Here is a 21,452-nt window from a genome sequence, read left to right on the forward strand (position 1 = left end):
CTTTTAAGAAAATAATTGTATAATCAGACAGCCTTGGAGAGGGATCTATAATGAAACTTGAATTTGCTTTGTGCTTAATCAAATCAAGTGGGGGCAGCACATAGCCTTGGGGCTAGAGACGTGAGCCAGCAACCGTTTTTGGGCTGAATGTGTCAATGTTTTGTTCATATGAGCAGAATTACTGTCTTAACTCACAAGCCACAGAAATCCCTAGTTTGAAATCAACTGTTTTTCTGGAAGCTATGCTGTGACATTTTCCCTACATTTACCCCCATGTGGGCTAGCCCCCAAGCAATTTGAGTTCTGGCCGATGAGCTTCAGACCCTCGCCACAGAGTGGCGCGAGAGAGTACTGATGTGGTGCTCAAATCAAATTTTATTTTCAGAATACAACACGCAGACACTGGCAATCCTTACAGTGAAGTGCTTACTTACAAGCTCTTAACCAACAATGCAGTTTAAAAAAAATACCCCCCAAAAAGTAAGAGATAAGAATAACAAATAATTAAAGTGCAGCAGTAAATAACCATAGCGGGGCTACATTATATACAGGGGTACCAGTACAGAGTCAATGTGCGGGGACACCAGTATTGAGGTAATATGTACATGTAGGTAGAGTTATTAAAGTGATTATGCATAGATAATAACAGAGAGTAGCAGCAGCGTAGAAGGGGGGGAGCAATGCAAATAGTCTGGGTAGCTGTTCAGGAGACTTATGGCTTGGGGGTAGAAGCTGGTTTAGAAGCCTCTTGGACCTAGACTTGGAGCTCTGGTACAGTTTGCCATGTGGTAGCAGAGAGAACAGTATATGACTAGGGTGGCTCGAGTCTTTGACAATTTTTAAGGCAGGATGGCAGGAAACTTGGCCCCGGTGATGTACTGGGCCATTCACACTACCCTCTGTAGTGCCTTGTGGTCGGAGGCCGAGCAGTTGCCATACCAGGCAGTGATGCAACCCGTCAGGATGCTCTCGATGGTGCAGCTGTAAAACCTTTTGAGGACCCATGCCAAACCTATTCCTGAGGGGGAATAGGTTTTGTCGTGCCCGCTTCACAACTGTCTTGGTGTGCTTGCACCATGATAGTTTGTTGGTGATGTGGATGCCAAGAAACTTGCTCTCAACCTGCTCCACTACAGCCCCGTCGATGAGAATGGGGGCGTGCTCGATCCTCTTTTTCCTGGGGTCCACAATCATCTCTTCATATATGTGACGTAGTAAGCAATTTTCAGGGACCACTTTTGGCTCGTGGGCACTACTTTCAGAGCTACTGGCTGACAAGGTAAAAATGTACCCCGGTAGGCTGTCATTGTAAATAAGAACTTGTTTTTCACTGACTTGCCTAGTTAAATAAAGGTTACTTTTTAGCCAGTTTATTTATTTAAAAAAAATGTATGTAAAAGTAGTGGTGAATCTCTTTAACTTCACCAGACCTCATATATTTCCCCACAGACCTCAGTTATGGCATTACTCCCTCTGTCATAGTGTATATACTGCGGTGAGGAGGGCCCCCCCCCCCCTTACCTTACCTTACCCCAAACATGACAAACAGACCTCACTGCCCATCTGATGTGTTTTCTATTCATCTCAGGTTCTTCTCTCAGGTAACCTACATACTAATCAAATGTTAGTTTATTGTAAATGAGTGGTGGATTAGCACAGTTGCCTGTAATTTGATTTCACTTGTAGTTTTCATTACAGTATGGTTAACATGAAATATTTACATAATTAACTGCCAAAGTAGCATGTTATTGCAGAGTTCCTGGTACTCCCATAAAATGTGCTCAATTTATCTGAAGGGAGTTTTTTTCTGTTTGTCCCTCATGGGCAGACAGACTTTTAGCTGATTATAGCAGCATTTATCATCCTCCCATTTTCCTGTATGTATATGACCTTTCACATTTTCATGGATATAGAAAATTACATGATAAAGAGAAAGCCAGTTAGTGCTTTGGTTCACCTGAAGACTTATGATTATCAAGTCTGTTTCAATCACAAAGGAAATCTGTGTCAATGACCTTTCATTCCAGTAAATGTTTGGTGGTTTCAGTTGTTGCCCAGACTTACCCCATTGTTTCTTGGTTTTAAATAAAGTTCTTGGTTGAAACGGGGAACTTGATTCATGGCCTAGAGTGTATCCCTCCTCAATTTCCAGTTTTGCATGAGCTTGTGATCTAAGCAAAGCTCAGAATATTTCTGATGGCATTTGTCTGTTGCTTATTTGGGTAGTATATCTACATATGTGCACACTAATACAAACTATCAGTTACATTCATTGTGTCAACTGCAAAAAGTTTACTGACTACCTTTTTCCTCCCAAGCAACGCTCATGCAACGCTCATGCAACGCTCATGCAACGCTCATGCAACTTACTTGGTTGTAATTGACATTTGAGAAAGTAAACTGACAGTCTATTGATAGTTTTTTATGGAATGTAAAATCATGAAACGCTTGAATTTCATCCCAGTACAGGTCTGCCTTTTAGGGAGTGATGAAGAGAACCATTACATCTATGTGAACACATCACCCCAGAACACACACATATTCTGACCCATACACACCCACACCTTGTGACTGGCCAGACAGAAGCCCGTTACTTTCACAAAATCTTTCCTATCAGATGCTGTTTAGTCTTCAAGACGTGTCACTGTGAGATGAGGTCACAGACTGTGTCTCAATTGCTTCCTGGCATATCTCATGTTGGGACCACTGTGTGGAAGTTCTGCAGGCTAACGTCATAGACTTCACTTGAGCACAGGCTGCGAGAATACTTATTTTTAATTTGCTCACAAAACTTAAAATGGACAAAACTATTAAAGTGACTCAGATTTGACAAAAGACATTCATTTTAAAATCTCACAGTCTACAAGAATACTGCAGGGCAATTTTAACACACAAGTTAATTATTTCTCAACACAAACAAAATATATTTAAGTTATTCAAAGTCGAACATTTGTGCAGACAGTTTTTTTTTCAGTGGCAGCAATAAGCTTCCGTAACTTCTGAACACGTGTACAAATAAATAATAAATAAAATATAATATAATAGAAAGTTGGCCTCAGAACAGTGCATTTGTGTATGCAAATGTCCTACTTTTGCACATTTGGTTCTTTATGGTCCTTAGTTCATGTCTGATCTGTGACAGGAGCTCCTTGAAATTTTTCAGAACCACACAACCATAGACCTTCTGTTGGAACACGTTTTGGGAGGGGTGTATTGACGTCGGTCCGTCTACAGGTTCAAGTGGGATGGGCAGGTTTGGAAAGAGGGTTTGGTAAATGCAGTTTATTTGGTTGGCCAGACCACTAGTGCGGTACTGGGCAGTGGTGAGATTGTTTAGCAGGGTGCTGGAGGGTGGCTGTAAGTCCCTCTGTTGCTCAGTGACTCTCTTCAGGTGTGGTAGGAAAGCCTTACATTGGGAGTAGATGCTCAGCATCCGCTTTGAGGGGTCCAGGCCAGAGATGTTTGGGTCAGGAACAATGTTGATTGGCATCTGGCAGAACAGCTCTGACAGGTCTCCTTGACTGGACTTCTGGAGATCAGGAAGTTGTTGGAAGCACAAGTATAATGCGTTATGATTTGTCAATAATTTAGCTTTAAAGCAGTTTTACATTTCCCATTAGACTGTGGACAATGTATGCATGTTACACTAGGCTATAATTCTGGATAAATGTTATGGCATTGCTTTTCTACTTACATATATTTTTAAGAGGTCCACAGATTCCATATGCATGAGTCTGGTTAGCTTGGAAATTCTTTGTATTTGACTCTCACATTGTTGGTTTCTACATGCTATTCCAGCATTCATTGAATCAATGGCAGCCACCAGTAACAGGGAGAGCAGTGCTGAGGAGCAAGATATGACACAATTTAAAATCTACGTCTGCATTGCTTGCTCTTTGGGGTTTTAGGCTTGGTTTCTGTTTAAGCATTTTGTGACAACTTAGATAAATAGATGTGATTTGACGCCAACACCTCTATCACAGACACTTAAGCATGCTACCTTAGCAGTATTACATGAAAATCTAAATGAGAAGTATGAAGTTCTGAAATAGATATGTTGTGATAAGTTGCTGTGGTAATGGTTACAATATGTCAAATGTATACATGAGCAAAGTTGAGTGTACATATACAGATGTAGGATCTTAATTTGATCGCTTTTTTGTTGCTGAGAATTTGTTTCAACCCCTGTTGTATCAAACTGGCTCATCTTTAAGATCCTACATCTGTACTAAGCTTGCACCTGTGCACTGAGTACAGTCATTCATGCACAAAAACAAAAATCAATATGCAATTGTGTGCACAGCATCATACATTCAAAGTCTGCTCATTGATGTTCTATATATACTGAAGACATTACAGTAAAGTATAGTATGCAGATGGTTTAATTTACAATTAGAGAATATGAAATATAGTTATCTTGGTTGTATAATGTAATTGTACTTACTTCTTGCTGCTTGTGATATGGACAGCTGGGTATACATATTCTTTACATGACCACTCATCTCTCATACAGTGACATAGGCCAAGTGTCAGACACAAACTAGTCATGATCACTCCCCTGAAAAACCTTTTAAAAGACTGAAACCACACATTTGTCATTGGAGGAAATGACGTGCTCGGCTCTTTCTTTGTGAAGCAACCCAATTTCCCCAGAATTTCTTTTTTCAGACATGAATTATTTTCTCTGATGTCAAATCTAAATGAATACCAGATCTATCTACAACAAATATGCATTGCAGGTGTATTCAGTTCTGTATATTGAGCACATACATTTACAAACAGCATAACTGTCAATGGATTATACTATTTGAGGTACTGTAAATGCTGAGTTAACAAATATTAATTTAATAACCTATGCATATGTGAGGTTGTTTGTCATTTGTTTTATATCAGTCACAAAAGGTCAACCCACTATGACACAATTCATTGTAGATAGTACTGTCGCCACCTAGAGTAAGTGGTTGTGAGGTTTTACAGTAAATCGATGCATGCAGTGTTGCAATCTGAATTTGGGTATCATATAATGATACATTGTTGATTACCTTGTAGTTACACACAGGATGTGCATGGAGTATCAAAAATACTGTAAAGCTGTGCTCTTGTCAATAGAGGAAACAAAACAGAGTGAGCGCACAGTGGTTGCTTACGTCAGTTAAGACCATTGTCAGGTTCATGAGAAACCCTTGCATGTGGCCTTACGGGAAGCTGTCAACGCACAGGAAGAGTTTCTCAACAGGAGACTTTCACCAGTGCGTAAAAGACAGAGTAAAGAATGGGTCAGAGTCACCAAATTAGGCCACGAGACAATATTACCACATCTTGATTGTTAGAGGAGCCCGGGGTTGGTTATCACAGTGCTTATTACTCAAAATCTAGGAGGGGTATTTGGTATTAATTAGGATCCCAATTAGCTGCTGCAAAAGCATCACATACACTTCCTGGGGTCCACATGAAAGAATACATAGTACAGAACATTATTAGTGGAGGACTGAAATACATACATTTAAAATGTCACACACAACTTATATATCAGTACAAACAGGGCATTCGGAAAGTATTCAGACCCCTTGACTTTACAGCCTTATTCTAAATGGATTAAATTGTTTTTTTCCCTCATAAATCTACACACAATACCCCAAAACGACAAGGCAAAAACAAGTTTTTAGAATTATTTGCAAATTGATTGGACATGATTTGGAAAGGCACACACCTGTCTGTAATAAGATCCCACAGTTGACAGTGCATGTCAGAGCAAAAACCAAGCCATGAGGTCGAAGGAATTGTCCATTGAGCTCCGAGACAGGATTGTGTCGAGGCACAGATCTGGGGAAAGGTATCAAAACATTTCTGCAGCATTGAAGGTCCCCAAGAACACAGTGGCCTTCATCATTCTTGAATGGAAGAAGTTTGGAACCACCAAGATTCTTCCTAGATCTGTCCGCACGGCCAAACTGAGAGCAATATGGCGAGAAGTGCCATGGTCAGGGAGGTAACCCAGAACCCAATGGTGACTCCAGAGTTCCTCTATGGAGATGGGAGAAGCTTCCAGAAAGACAACCGTCTCTGTAGCACTCCACCAATCAGGCCTTTATGGATGACTGGCCAGACGGAAGCCACTCCTCAGTAAAAGGCACATGACAGCCAGCTTGGAGTTTGTCAAAAGGCACCTAAAGAACTCTCAGACCATGAGAAACCAGATTATCTGGTCTGATCAACCAAGACTGAACTATTTTGGCCTGGATACCAAGCGTCAAGCCTGGAAACCAAGCGTCAAGTCTGGAGGAAACCTGGCACCATCCCTACGATGAAGCTTGGTGATGGCAGCATCATGCGGTGGGGATGTTTTTCAGCAGCAGGGACTGAGAGACTTGTCAGGATCGAGGGAAAGATGAATGAAGCAAAGTTCAGAGAGATCCTTGATGAAAACCTTCTCCAGAGCGCTCAGGACCTCAGACCAGGGTGAAGGTTCACTTTCCCAACAGGACAATGACCCTAAGCACACAGCCAAAACAACGCAGGAGTGGCTTCGGGACAAATCTCTGAATGTCCTTGAGTGGCCCAGCCAGAGGCCGGACTTGAACCTGATCGGACATCTCTTGGGAGACCAGAAAATAGCTGTGCAGTGACACTCCCCATCCAACCTGACAGAGCTTGAGAGGATCTGCAGAGTAGAATGGGAGAAACTCCCCAAATACCGGTGTGCCAAGCTTGTAGCGTCATACCCAAGAAGACTCGATGCTGTAATCGCTGCCAAAAGTGTTTAAACAAAGTACTGAGTAAAGGGTCTGAATACTGATTAGAAATACTATTTTCCTTTTTGCGTTATCATTATGGGGTAGATTGAGGGAATTATTATTTTTTTAAATCCATTTTAGAATAAGGCTGTAACATAACAAAATGTGGAAAAAGTCAAGTGGTTTGAATACTTTCCAAATGCACTGTGGGTATATTGTGGGACTATCCATAAACAATTACTATTATTGAAAGAGTAAAGGGAGTGCTTTATTGAAAACCTATTTGTGAGTTCCTCGGTCAATCCATGTGTTTAACTAGCATCATAATTAGCATTGGGGGTGTGGTTGAGGGATAGTTGTCACATTGATGTTGGGATTGCATGTCACAATCTGACAACCATCCCCATTGTAACAAAGTACCAAGTAAGCTAAATGACATTGAAAAGACTCCTAGTATATTTATTTTAGTGTACATTGAAAAGACATCTATGTTTCAAATGCTTGGACAGCACAGCACAGTCCAGTAGTTGAATTCAACAGAGTAGAGTTGAGTTTAATTCAGTAGAGTACAGAAGGATAGAATACAGTACATTATACTGAACTCTACTGTACTGTATCCTACTTTGCTGTACAGAACTATACTTTAATTTTAGTGTCTTTACTGTGTTGTACTGATTACACTACTTTTATTTTCTTTACTGTACTCAACAGTATTATACTGAATACATAATTTTTTCTTTACTGTGCTCTACTGTATTCTGTGCTGTCCGAACTTGTGAAACAAACATCTATGATTGGTTCCGGTCTGGACCTGCTTGTCAACTGTGTTTACACGTAATTTCAACAACAAAAAATACAGTGTGATGGTGTTGAATCAATGTGGAAAAAGTTGTCAACTTCAGAAAATGAAGTATTTTTTTCACTCAACTTTTAACCTAAATGTAAAAACACAGTGATCTTTTTCGTAGATTTCATATTGAATTCACATTAGTTGACAACTCAACCAAATGTAAATCAAAACTAGATGTTGAACTGTTCTCTGTTCCCAATGGGCAGTGACTTAACAGGAACCAGGATTGAGATGGGGACCCTTTTATCCTCATAGAGTATCTTATTTCAACATGGAGTTATGAGCCATAAATATTAATAAATAAATAGTTTTGTAAGCTATACTGGTGTTGAAAAATACACAAAGTGATAACTAACCCCTGTCTCTTCTACCTGTAGTGTCGGTCTCTGTCCCCAGCACCAAACCAAGCCACACCTCGAAGGCTGTTGAAACCTACAAAAGTTTATTTTGTCAGGAAACTCCTTATAGGTAAATCTATTTCAGAGAGGCCCTTTTTTCATCAGATGAGGATTGTCCAATTACTTATCAGATTGTTCTTTATAGCCAATAAAAAAAGCATGCTTCTCCATTTTCAACCACAATCCCCAAATATTTGAATGAACCAACCATGACCCAAACAATTATGAGTTTTCAGTGATGACATTTGTGAAATTAATCACCAAAGTGGGACATGTACTGAAAACAGTTATTTATTTTTGAGAGACATTTTGCTCACTGATGACATAATGTAAGAATGATGCATGTTGCTTCATTTCTGCTTGACTCAGACTTTGAAGTCTGTGGGGTGTCATAATCACCTTGCAATGCCGTCAGGGGTACGCCAAATAAAATGTGGCTCACATTTTCAAACAGAGGGGGAGGGGGGGGGGGGGGGTTCTCTCCTGAGTAGCCTTGTTTCACTGCCAAAAATTAAACCTAGTGTTCAGCGAAATAACAACACAATAATAATAATAATAATTAACATCCAATCACGTTAACCGTTACTCTCTCGCGGGAATTCCACTAACGGTCCATATGTAGCCATACAGTGCCTTGCGAAAGTATTCGGCCCCCTTGAACTTTGCGACCTTTTGCCACATTTCAGGCTTCAAACATAAAGATATAGAACTGTATTTTTTTTGTGAAGAATCAACAACAAGTGGGACACAATCATGAAGTGGAACGACATTTATTGGATATTTCAAACTTTTTTAACAAATCAAAAACTCAAATTGGGCGTGCAAAATTATTCAGCCCCCTTAATGTCTCTATCAGTTTTGCACATCGAGAGACTGAAATGTTTTCCCATTCCTCCTTGCAAAACAGCTCGAGCTCAGTGAGGTTGGATGGAGAGCATTTGTGAACAGCAGTTTTCAGTTCTTTCCACAGATTCTCGATTGGATTCAGGTCTGGACTTTTACTTGGCCATTCTAACACCTGGATATGTTTATTTTTGAACCATTCCATTGTAGATTTTGCTTTATGTTTTGGATCATTGTCTTGTTGGAAGACAAATCTCCGTCCCAGTCTCAGGTCTTTTGCAGACTCAGGTTTTCTTCCAGAATGGTCCTGTATTTGGCTCCATCCATCTTCCCATCAATTTTAACCATCTTCCCTGTCCCCGCTGAAGAAAAGCAGGCCCAAACCATGATGCTGCCACCACCATGTTTGACAGTGGGGATAGTTGTTCAGGGTGATGAGCTGTGTTGCTTTTACGCCAAACATAACGTTTTGCATTGTTGTCAAAAAGTTCAATTTTGGTTTCATCTGACCAGAGCACCTTCTTCCACATGTTTGGTGTGTCTCCCAGGTGGCTTGTGGCAAACTTTAAACAACACTTTTTATGGATATCTTTAAGAAATGGCTTTCTTCTTGCCACTCTTCCATAAAGGCCAGATTTGTGCAATATACGACTGATTGTTGTCCTATGGACAGAGTCTGCCACCTCAGCTGTAGATCTCTGCAGTTCATCCAGTGATCATTTGCCTCTTGGCTGCATCTCTGATCAGTCTTCTCCTTGTATGAGCTGAAAGTTTAGAGGGAGGTCTTGGTAGATTTGCAGTGGTCTGATACTCCTTCCATTTCAATATTATCGTTTGCACAGTGCTCCTTGGGATGTTTAAAGCTTGGGAAATCTTTTTGTATCCAAATCCGGCTTTAAACTTCTTCACAACAGTATCTCGGACCTGCCTGGTGTGTTCCTTGTTCTTCATGATGCTCTCTGCGCTTTTAACGGACCTATGAGACCATCACAGTGCAGGTGCATTTATAAGGAGACTTGATTACACACAGGTGGATTGTATTTATCATCATTAGTCATTTAGGTCAACATTGGATCATTCAGAGATCCTCACTGAACTTCTGGAGAGAGTTTTCTGCACTGAAAGTAAAGGGGCTGAATAATTTTGGTATGCGTCCAAAGAGACACATACCAGCTCTACTACCAATAGGTGCAGGTGTAGTACTCTTACTACCAGCAGTACTACACCTGCACCTGTCGACGACACAAGTTGTTCTGCTTCCATGAGAACATCCATTGCTAGTATCAGTAATTCTACATTTGTTGTTAGCCCAGCTAGCATGGACACTGACAGTTGTGAATCTAATGCAGCCGAAGAGCTACTTTACTACCCCCTTGGGGCGGCAGGGTTGCCTAGTGGTTAGAGTGTTGGACTAGTAACCAGAAGGTTGCGAGTTCAAACCCCCTTGCTGACAAGGTACAAATCTGTCGTTCTGCCCCTGAACAGGCAGTTAACCAGGCCGTCATTGAAAATAATAATGTGTTCTTAACTGACTTGCCTGGTTAAATAAAGGTAAAATAAAAAATAAAAAATGTACCCAGGAAAGCACCAAACAGCAGACAGAGTTGGACCATCGAAAGGTGCTTATATGATGAGAACTACATTGATTTGGGGTTCACTTACACTACCGTTCAAAAGTTTGGGGTCACTTATGAAGGTCCTTGGTCCTTGTTTCTGAAAGAAAAGCACTTTTTTTGTCCATTTTAAAATAACATAAAATTGATCAGAAACTACATACAGGCGTACAGAGGCCCATTTATCAGCAACCAGTACTCCTGTGTTCCAATGGCACGTTGTGTTAGCTAATCCAAGTTTATCACAGACAGAGATGCAAATAAAAAGCCATATCTCAGACTGGCCAATAAAAAGAAAAGATTAAGATGGGCAAAAGAACACAGACACTGGACAGAGGAACTCCCGGAGTTGCCTCTTCACTGTTGACGTTGAGACTGGTGTTTTGCGGGTACTATTTAAGGAAGCTGCCAGTTGAGGACTTGTGAGGCGTCTGTTTCTCAAACTAGACACTCTAATGTACTTGTCCTCTTGCTCAGTTGTACACCGGGGCCTCCCACTCCTCTTTCTATTCTGGTTAGAGCCAGTTTGCGCTGTTCTGTGAAGGGAGTAGTACACAGCGTTGTATGAGATATTATTACAATTAGCCTTTTTAAAATGATTAACTTGGATTAGCTAACACAACGTGGCATTGGAACACAGGAGTGATGGTTGCTGATAATGGGCCTATGTACGCCTATGTAGATATTCCAGCTACAATAGTCATTTACAACATTAACATTGTCTACACTGTGTTTCTGATCAATTTGATGTTATTTTAATGGACAAAAATAGCTTTTCTTTCAAAAACAAGGACATTTCTAAGTGACCCCAAACTTTTGAAAGGTAGTGTATATTTGGAGTAGTGCCTTTCCTCAGCCACGGTGTGTTATATGTGCAAAAGTACTATCTCACAAGTCGATGAAACAAATGCGCAGACATATAGAAGCAAAACATACCAATTTGATAAATAAGCCACAGGATTTTTTGGGCAATAATTAAGATTGCTTTTGAGTAGTAAGACATGTATAAAAGCAACATTAATACCATTAATGAGAAGGGGCTAGAAGTGTCTTATATGGTGAGGTACCGAGTGGCAAGGACAGGCAAGCCCCATACTAATGTGGAGGACTTAGTTCTTCCTGCTGCCGCGGATATGGCTGGGACAATGCTGGAGGAACTATAGACAATGCCCTCATCAAACCACACTGCTTCACGATGCATCAGTGACATGGCAGGAGATGTTTTGAAACAATTACTGCTTCGCTTAAAAGCCAGTGAATTCTATGTATTACAGCTGGATGAGTCAACAGACGTGGTGGGCCTGGCACAGCTCCTGGTATATGTCTGTTACATTTATGGGGGGTCAATTAAGCAAACCATTTGAAACCAGGACAATAGGAGAGAATATTTTGGACAGCTTTGTGACATCAAATGGACTTTGGTGGTCAAGATGTGTCGGTATCTGTACTGATGGCACAAAAGCCATGACAGTGAGACATAGTGGAGTGGTAATGCGCGTGCAAGCAGTTGCTCCCGACGCCACTTGGGTACACTGTACATTCACAAGAGGCTCTTGCTGCCAAGGGAATGTCTGACAGCTTGAAAGACGTTTTGGACAATACAACTGAAAAATGGTTAACTGTGTTATTAAAGCAAGGCCCCTGAACTCTCATGTATTTTCTGCACTATGCAACTATACGGGCAACGACCATGTAATGCTTCTACAACATACAGAATCACGCTGGTTATCACGGGGCAAAGTATTGACATGTTTTTTCGAATTGAGAGACGAGCTTAAAGTTCTTCCTGACCATCATTTTCACTTGTCTGGCAGCTTGCATGATGACAAGTTTCTCACACGACTGGCCTATCTGGGCGATTGTTTTTTCTCGCTCAATGATCTGAATCTAGGATTACAGGGATTCTCTGCAACTATATTCAATGTGCGGGACAAAATTGAGGCTATGATTAAGAAGTTGGAGCTCTTCTCTCTCTGCATCAACAAGGACAACACACACGTCTTTCCATCATTGTATGATTTTTTTGTGTGCAAAAGAACTCAAGCTTACAGACAATGTCAAATGTGATATTGCGAAGCACCTGAATGAGTTGTTTGCGCAATAGACAGGTACTTTCCCGAAACGGATGACACGAACAACTGGTTTCGTTATACCTTTCATGCCCTGCCTCTAGTCCACTTGCCGATATCTGAACAAGAGAGCCTCATCGAAATTGCAACAAGGGGTTCTGTGAAAATTGTAATTTAATCAGAAGCCACTGCCAGATTTCTGGATTGGGGCTGTGCTCAGAGTATCCTGCCTTGGCAAATCGCGCTGTTAAGACACTGATGCCCTTTGCAACCACGTACCTATGTGAGAGTGGATTCTCGGCTCTCACTAGCATGGAAATTAAATACAGGCACAGACTGGGTGTGGAAAATTGTTGTGAAATTGTTAAAAGATTTGATTTGATTTGAAATAATTTAAGACTGAGACTCTCCAATACAAGCCAACATTGCAGAGTTATGTGCATCCTTTCAAGCACACCCTTCTCATTAACCTGTGGTGAGTTATTCACCATTTTTGATGAACAAATAAGGTTTTATATGTAAGATGATTCAATAAAGAGCAAAATGATTGGCAAAAAACAACATTTGAGAGTGCGCTGACCTTGACGCTAGAGGAGGTATGCAGCTGGAGGTTGAATGTTTGAAGGGGTACAGGACTATAAAAAGTTTGGGAACCACTGACCTACACCATTGCTTTATGCTATATGAATAACATGACATCTCAATCCTGGTTCCAGTTAAGTCGCTGCCCGCTGGGCACAGTCGTCAGTTCAACATCTAGTTTTAATATATATTTGGTTGAGTTGTCAACTAATATGAATTCAACGTGAAACCTACGAAAAATATCACTGTCATTGTGTATAGGTTTGGTAAAAATAATACTACATTTCCTTACAATTGACAACTTTTTTCAAATCCAATCAGTTTTCCCCATTGATTCAACATCATCACATTGAATTTTTTTGTTGGAATGGCATGGAAACAATGTTGATTGAACCAATTTTTGCCCAGTGTGTGTGTTACGTGAGAATGCATTTACTTATGTACACTCATTCCCTTTAATGATTATCATCCACATGTCCCCATTTCAACTCAGCAATGTTTTTGGAGGTGAGCATTTTATTCTGATTTACATCAGCGGGGACTCTAGTTCTATCAGATGACTGACTGCTTGAGAAAAGTGAGGGGGAACTCATACGACCACATCCCTGTCAGCACAACTCAGGTAAGTGTAAAGTGCCTCTACCACAACTCCTCTACCCTTCATCCCAGGGTACTTTCCATTTGGCCAACGTTTAAAAGGCTGCTGCTGATACCACAGCCAGTCAACACTTCGAGGAACTTAGTTGAATTCTTGCCAGTGAATACAGTCTTGAAGCCAGTGAGAATGTCCCTCCCCTACAGCCAGATCAAAAGAGATGCACAGTCTGCATGGTAAATGGTAGACCACAGGGCATCGAGGAAACACAGGAAGCCCTGCCGTGTAACTTCCTTCACCAACATAACACACAGCACTGTGGGAACTATGGAGTGTCCCTTCTAGTGAACCTGACATGCTATTATTATTTTTTGTATTTCTTGTGACTCCTTACAGTATGCGGTTGTTCTGGTCAATAACACTTTGTCATGTCCGGGTGTATACTGTATATAACGCATATGGTAACAATACAGGAAAAAAAATCAAATAATTGCACATTCATGCACTGAAATTGGATGCAGGATGTTGATGCAGTCATCATGTTTCAAGAGAATCTCTTTTATTTTGTCTGTGCCACACAGGAAATGCTGCATGGCTTAGTTTAGGAAAGTCCCCTTTATTCTAGCTAAATACATATTTCTTTATAACTGAAGTCCACATAAACACTTTGGTTCATAACAGGTTTAAACCATTTTCAACCAACCCAGAGAAAATAGCATATGGATCTTAACCATTTGTCAACAAAAGTTACAATCTGAAAAACCTTCCAAACTCAAAATATTTTGCTTTCAAATGAGTAATTTACAGCAAATCATTCCAAAAATGAGGCCTACTAAATAACTTTGACACTTGAATTCTTGCAAGGAGCCATAAGTCTGGGGGTATCAACAATGCCATACTGGGTTGTTCACATTGAAAATATTAGTTGTTTATTCATGTATTTCGAATTCCATAGTTAGTTCTCTTGCATTTGTGTCAGATATTATACCATTCTCAATCTCACTTGCCCAGCCCACCACTATGAAGAGCATGATTTCCATCACTTATCAATGTATAGGGAACAGGAGAGTTTGGAGGCAACTGTCAAAATACCAGGGTTGCATTCAAGAAATCTTTTGAAACTGTTCACCCTGGACACTTTGAAATAGTTTGTAACATCCAGACAGACATTCAATCTGGTCTTCTGTCTGTGTCACAGGATCACAAAGGCTGATGGTGATAGTAGAAATCAAGTCACTGTAATGGACACATTGTGCAACCTTATGTGCAATAACAACCGTGAACACTGCAAAACATTGTACATCTGGTAGCTAAACAGCTATGACTTGAATGCAACCCAGAACAAAGCAACCACCTGCCAGACATCTTTAAAAAATATGCATTTACAGTAATTCTGTGATACCATTAAACTGTTTTTATACAATCTGATAAGTCTGCAGTGATTCGTTTTCAGTATGTTGATCTACTGTATTACCATGTCAGTTTTATTTGTGACAAAAAAAAAACATTCCCAATTATAATGTGAAGTTCCTTCATCAAGTAATCGACCAAATCTTCTGTATCTCCTAGTTAGGTTCTCAAATACAAATATTTATATCAAAAGTTATACAGCACAATTCTCACCATTTCCTTTACAATACCTTTGATTAGTGAACATTAAATTATTCACAAATTGGAATGGAACAAACAATGGTGTTGGCCGTGCTAAACAAACATGAAAGAACGACAAATCAAAACCGCTTCATAGGCACAACTTAAAATAAAGGCATTTGTGAAATTGTCATATCTAATTTGGCGCTTATGTTCAGTATCAATAGGCATTAAAACAAAAATGCTATGACCACTTATTTACAAACGGCTAAAATCTCTTGACAGATTCATGCTTTACTTCACAACCTGAATGTGTCTTTAAAGTGCATGCAACAATAAGCAGTTTTACTGAGTTGAATCATTGTGATAAAATACACACCTTGATCAAACTGATGCCAATAAATCCTAAATACTGAACAATGGAACATAAATACCGTAATTGTTTAAAAAAGTGAAGGACTATATTCTTTAGCTCAATATGGAATTAAGTAAAAGCTCTCCATAAAACTGTGTACATACATCTGACACTGTCCTCATACCCTCTTTAACTCACAGTATTCACATCCAGTATTATTCACATTCTCTGAGAAGAAAGATGAAGCAGCTAAACATCACGGTGTCGTCCGCAGCTCACATTCCACAATGCCCCTCCATGTGACATACGCATTAAGCATTATATGAACATGGTTAATACTTAAACATATCAAAGTGCTCATTTTTTACTAAAATTTCCTGAATTTTATACCAAAAGGAGCTGTGACAGCATGGAGGAAAGAGTCTGTTCTTATTTTTGATAAGCATTAGTTTCTTGGTTTGTCTTAGTTTAGTATTGTGTTTTGAATTAATCTTGTTTTATTTTCCCCCTTTTTTAAATTGCACAAAAGTAGTTCCCCTGGCACATGACAGCACTATGCTGTGATATCTAAAAGACTAGAGAGAGAGAAAAAGAGTTATCCAGCGTTGTCACTGTGGAGGTTGACGATGGTCAAGTCGACAGTGAAACCGTGCAAGCACGTGTCTACACCATACACCAGAAGCGAAGAGTCCTCCACACACACATCCATTTTCATCTGTCGTCCTCCTTGGGGAAGTCCAGTGATCCTAAGCTCCCAAACCCCAGCTTAGCGCTCTCTGCATCGAAAGCGTCCATCTCCCTCTCTTGCCGTTCAAACAAGTGCTTGATCCTTTCAGTGCGTTCCTTCTGAAGTGAGGCCAGCTCCTCTTCAATCTGAATCCACAATTGTTGAATATTAAACAATAAAATAAGTGAAGTGGTCAGTTTAAAGAGTCTGTGTTGCTTATAAAATAATCAAAACATACCTTTTGTTCCAGGTGGGCCCTGCGTAAGGAGACTTCCTGCTCCAGCTTCTGCAGCTCCCGCTCGTGTTGGGCTTCTGTCTGGGCCTTGGTCTTGTTCTGGTAGGCATCCAGGAGCTCCATCTCCTGCTGCAGCTGCTGCTTCAATGCCTGGCACTCTCCTTGCTGCTCCTCCTCCAGACGCATCTGGAGGACCACAAAGACGAGAGCGAGAGTGGTTAAAAATACATGTAAGTAAAGTAGCCTTGCACGAGCTGGAACAACTCATAGGAGCAAAAGCTTATCTCCTGTTTCTGTAGCGCGAGGCAGCTTGATGAGCAAATACACCACTGGGCAGGACACTGGTCTATCGCAGGGCCTTAACCCAATCCATCTCCTTAATGCTGAGTGACAAGCAGACTCATCAGGTCAATTTTTTTTTGTCCTTCGGTATGACTCGGCCGGGGATCGACCTTCCCATCTCAAGTCGGACACTCTAACCACAAGGCCACCGAGTTGGCAAAAAATGTAATGCATGTACCAGCAGAGATTGTGTGACTGTTTGGAGGTTCAGGGTAAGTCCTCTTACCGCTTGTGAGGCCATCATCTCGTTGATGCTCTGCTCGTACTGCTCGGCCAGCACGGCGAGCTTGCGTGTCTGCTCCTCCTTCAGTGACTTTAGGATGGCTTTGTGCTCACTCTTAGGAGAGACCTCAAGCTGATGGTTCCTCAGGGATTTGTACTGCTTGTTCTGCACCTTACACGTGTCCTGGAACTGTTTCTTGATCTGCATCTCCAACATCTCCAGAAGGACAAATGGAAAGAAAAATTGTAAGAAATATACAGTAAGAAACAATAATTTTGCCAGTTTTGGGTGCCGGCTGAGCTTCAGTCTGACCAGGGGTACAACTTTAACTAAAGGGTCTTTGCCTAGATGTACAGGCACACAATGATTTATCATTGGCTCTTACTAAACCAAATTTACAATGCAACAGCTGCAGTATAGATTCTATGCACCTTGAGGTTCCGGGGCTGCTGCCTCTGCTCTAGGGCGTGCTTCCTGTGCAGCTCTCTCTGCCGCCGGCCGTTGTACTCCTCCTGGTTCTCCAACTCGGTCTGGTGCTGCAGGCGGATCAGCTCAACACGGAGCCTCTGCAGTGTCTGCAGCTGCCTGCGCTCCAGCTCCTGAGTGGACTCGTCCTGTCGGATCATCAGGGCCTGCTCCATCTCCTTCTGGGTCTTCTTCTTATTCAGCTCCTGGGACGGGACATATTCCTCATCTTTCCATTTCATTTTAAATATACAGTTCTTCAGATTTGTACGGTGCAAATTAGGCCATTTAACAAAGGAGGTTGAGATTATTATTTTACCAGGAACTATGAGGCAAAGTTGAAGAAAGCAATCATACAACATACTGATAAAGAGGGGATATAAAAGCACACATCTATCAGCATCATGGACCCTGCATGTTCCTGTTAGCTAACTAAATCTCTGAGAGCAACTGTACCTCTCTCATTTGCTCGTGTTCAAATTCGTGCCTCCTGACCAGTGTCCTGCGTTTCATGGCCCGGCAACTCCTGTCATAGACCAGCCTCTGCTGGTCAAGGAGATGGGCCTCATCATCAGCCTGTGAGCGCTGCACCGTCTCCTTGTGCCTGGACAGACGCTCCTGCTTCTCCTCCTTGGGTGTACTGGGGTCCTCATTCATCTCCTGCAACACCCAGACAAGAACCAGGGCTTAGTGGGTCATGGGGCGGCAGGGTAGCCTAGTGGTTCAAATCCCCGAGCTGACAAGGTACAAATCTGTCGTTCTGCCCCTGAACAGGCAGTTAACCCACTGTTCCTAGGCCGTCATTGAAAATAAGAATTTGTTCTTAACTGACTTGCCTAGTTAAATTAAAAATAAAAACATTAAATGGAGAAAATGCATGGAAAATGCAAACAATTTCACACAAACAAAGAGGAAACATTTGTTAATGATTCATACATTTACCTCTTTGATCTTGTCTTTACAGAGCCTGTACTCTCTCTTCTGGTTGTCTAAGAAGGTGGTCAGCTCCTTCTTTTGCTGGGCAATGATCTGTTGCTGGATCCTCTTCTCCTCTGCTGTAGCTGCCTTTAACTGTATGGGAACATATTAAACGTTCCAGAATTAAAGGTTTATCACCTCCCTTCGATGTTCTGTTTAAAATTCTGACATTATGCTGAAAGGGCAAAATTATAAGGATGCTATCTAATCAAGGAGTTTGAACATATTCAGTTTATACCTCATTCATACCAATCAGGACCTACTGTCCTACCAGGCGACAGTACATCATTCACCTCTTTGTCTGTGTGAACGGCGTGCCGTTTGGCCAGTCTCTCCAGTTCTATGTAAGTGTTGTTGGCGTGGGTCTCCACTTCTTTCTGCAACCGGAGCCTAAGCTCATCCATCTCCGCCTTCAGCCTGTTCTCCAGGGCGATCAGCTGCTTCTGGTGCTGCCGCCGCATGCGCTTATACCCAGACATCTGCTCCCGCAGCTCAGAGTCCTGCTCATGCTCCTGGATCTACCTGGTGACCTGGACACAGGGGTCAGGGGTCGGAGGCCACAGAGAGAACGGTCAGGGGTGAAAAGCAAGAGGGCCTGTGAAGGAAGACGACTGTAAAATTAAAATGTACTGTATCGTTCAACATGGACAAGTATCCTAGTCATACTCAGTAGACCTTAAAATACAGTGGAACAATGTTCTTTGTGAATCTGAAACATAACTTAACATATTTTAGTCTTTGCAAGAATACCTTAATGGAATAGTCCTCACAAGGACTATATACAGTACACCTAAAGCTAACTAGTATTTATTTGGTTCTATGTATTTGCTCTTACTCTAGAGAGCATTCTCTGAATTTCACCCTTGATGTAGTATAACTAAATTAATTCCAGAATATACCAAATATAATCTGCGTTCTTGTCCAACACATGTAAACTTCAATCAATTATAACTAAAGATGGCCTCTATGACCACCTATCACAAATCCTGTCATAAATTTGACACATAAAACACACACACAAAGGCACATGCACACACAATCGCACACAATTGTTAATTGGTGGACTTTCCTGGGGATTATTAGCTACAGTATCTATGAATAGCATTTTCCAGGGCAGGAAATAATGCACACTGTTCCTCTTCACTAATTGATCATTGCTGCTTGGCTCAGATTTCATGCTAGTAACATAGCACATGCATCATCAATTATGGTTGCTACATACATGAACATATAAAGAGGGTGACTTGAACGTCAATGTGGTGTTCCTCATGCTAATATATCTGTCACGTACATACTGTATATGTAGCCACAAATGGAGCGGTATGAGCCTGGTTTGCAGGCCTACTATTGAATGGTAAAGGTACAGCTTGTAAATAAATAACAAAAACACTTGAAAACATGATAACCCGATAGCGAAAGAGATTTGATAGATATCCAAACGATTACACACACATAAAAGCACAGGCATAGGGGGGAAACGGAGGATGGAAAAAATGACACTTATTAACGGGATCCGGTTGCCATGACTACAGATGTGCAGCTGTAAGGACGGAGATCGAGAACCCCCCCCCCTTGTTTCTTATGCAAGCAGCGGGGAGAGGGAGCCTGCCTACCAAAGATGCTGATGATTTGATGGTGGCAAAGCATTCACAGATCTTGCAGTCGAGAGCCCGGCTCTTGTGAGAAGAAGTAGGCCGCAGCTCTGGCCTGGCGTCCCTGTGCACAGCCTCATCCCTCACGCAAGCATGGTCCTGCAGGGGGGGAGGAAAAGGAGGAGAGAGAGGGGGTGGGCGCTTCCCAGGCCCTCTGTGCTCGCTGTTGCTGCTGCTATCGCTGCCGTGTCTCCCAGCATCCAGCACACATCCTGCTTTAAATGCATCCTTCCCCTGCGTGGTCCCTCGCTACTGCCTGCAGCTCCTCGCTAGAAATGAACAGGGCATCGCAGAGTGATAGCGGGCCCCGCCAGGAAGGCAGCAGCTGAAGGCAGTCCTTGTCTCTGGCGTCTCCACTTCCTGAGGAGGAGGAACCAAATGGATCCGGTGGGAAAGGGTGAAATATACAACGCCTATAACATACAATCAGGGCAAAAAGAAGAGGGAAATTATAAAGAGAGATTGTTGCATTCCTCCCGAACTCAAAATAAAACAACAAGATTATGGGCAGTATTCCTTTTCTTGCATTCCCATGATGACATGAAATGTTAGGTGATCTGTGAAGCAATGTAAATCAAACAGAGATCCATCCAAGGCATACTTCCCCTATGACGATACCAATCAGCTAGATATTTATTATATATTCCAATTCATTTTCAGTCAAAATACATTGTGCTCTTTCTTAGATGGTTGTTTCTAGTGCCTTCTATTGATCTCTCCAGCTCTTTCACGAGCCATCTTTCACACTCCCACTTTTTTTTTAAAGAGACACTGCAATGTTCACATACTTGATGGAAGCTGTACAACGATTCTTTAAATTCATTATATGGTGTGGCTTCCTTAATTTAATAGAATGTTGTTGATTATTGGTACAGATTTGTAAACATTTCTGAATAAACAACAAGGTCATTATAAAAGTCATACAATAGTAGTATTGTAAAAACTACTTCAAACGAATACTAGTTCAAAGGACCGTCTATAGGTAACCTGCTGTACAGAACTTGATTACCCTTTACAATAACTTTCATGAATAAGCCATTATAAATGTTTATATGTGTTTTGTAAATTACTATGCATGCCATAATTGCTTGTGAATTGTTATTATGTTTATACATGCTTAAAATGTTTACAAATAATGGCATATTATGTAACCTTTTGGGCAGCCTGACCAAATTCACATAGAAATGTATTAAATGTAAAA

General features: G+C 41.2%; 2 protein-coding genes across 3 annotated transcripts; both read right to left on the reverse strand.

Moving 5' to 3' along the window:
• Window positions 1-2,651: 2,651 nt before the first annotated feature.
• On the reverse strand, window positions 2,652-4,552 carry LOC135547931 (uncharacterized). The gene is made up of 3 exons (XM_064977139.1): window positions 4,445-4,552; window positions 3,695-3,843; window positions 2,652-3,529 (listed from the first exon to the last, which is right to left on the reverse strand). The coding sequence occupies exons 1-3, from the start codon at window positions 4,500-4,502 to the stop codon at window positions 3,056-3,058; spliced, it is 681 nt and encodes a 226-aa protein (XP_064833211.1). The 5' UTR covers window positions 4,503-4,552; the 3' UTR covers window positions 2,652-3,055.
• Window positions 4,553-14,227: 9,675 nt separating this feature from the next.
• Window positions 14,228-20,997, reverse strand: LOC135548327 (serine/threonine-protein kinase TAO3-like). 2 transcript variants are annotated; one of them, XM_064977809.1, is made up of 8 exons: window positions 20,213-20,997; window positions 18,893-19,129; window positions 18,564-18,692; window positions 18,078-18,281; window positions 17,588-17,827; window positions 17,160-17,372; window positions 16,595-16,777; window positions 14,228-16,502 (listed from the first exon to the last, which is right to left on the reverse strand). In XM_064977809.1, the coding sequence occupies exons 2-8, from the start codon at window positions 19,076-19,078 to the stop codon at window positions 16,341-16,343; spliced, it is 1,317 nt and encodes a 438-aa protein (XP_064833881.1). In that variant the 5' UTR covers window positions 19,079-19,129; window positions 20,213-20,997; the 3' UTR covers window positions 14,228-16,340. The 2 variants fall into 2 exon arrangements, with proteins under 2 accessions (XP_064833881.1, XP_064833882.1); XM_064977810.1 differs by having other exon boundaries at window positions 18,893-19,194.
• Between the last annotated feature and the right edge of the window lie 455 nt (window positions 20,998-21,452).

Source organism: Oncorhynchus masou, chromosome 11 (genome assembly GCF_036934945.1).
Source record: "Oncorhynchus masou masou isolate Uvic2021 chromosome 11, UVic_Omas_1.1, whole genome shotgun sequence".
NCBI lineage: Eukaryota > Metazoa > Chordata > Actinopteri > Salmoniformes > Salmonidae > Oncorhynchus > Oncorhynchus masou.

Coding starts and splice junctions, on each gene's coding strand:
- LOC135547931 (XM_064977139.1), bottom strand. CDS start 4,502: ATGAGTGGTCATGTAAAGAATATGTATACCCAGCTGTCCATATCACAA. Junction 3,844..4,444: donor CATATCACAAGCAGCAAGAA/GTAAGTACAATT, acceptor CTTGCTCCTCAG/CACTGCTCTCCCTGTTACTG. Junction 3,530..3,694: donor TGGACCTCTTAAAAATATAT/GTAAGTAGAAAA, acceptor CCTGATCTCCAG/AAGTCCAGTCAAGGAGACCT.
- LOC135548327 (XM_064977809.1), bottom strand. CDS start 19,078: ATGTCTGGGTATAAGCGCATGCGGCGGCAGCACCAGAAGCAGCTGATC. Junction 18,693..18,892: donor CCGTTCACACAGACAAAGAG/GTGAATGATGTA, acceptor GTTCCCATACAG/TTAAAGGCAGCTACAGCAGA. Junction 16,503..16,594: donor GGGCCCACCTGGAACAAAAG/GTATGTTTTGAT, acceptor TTGTGGATTCAG/ATTGAAGAGGAGCTGGCCTC.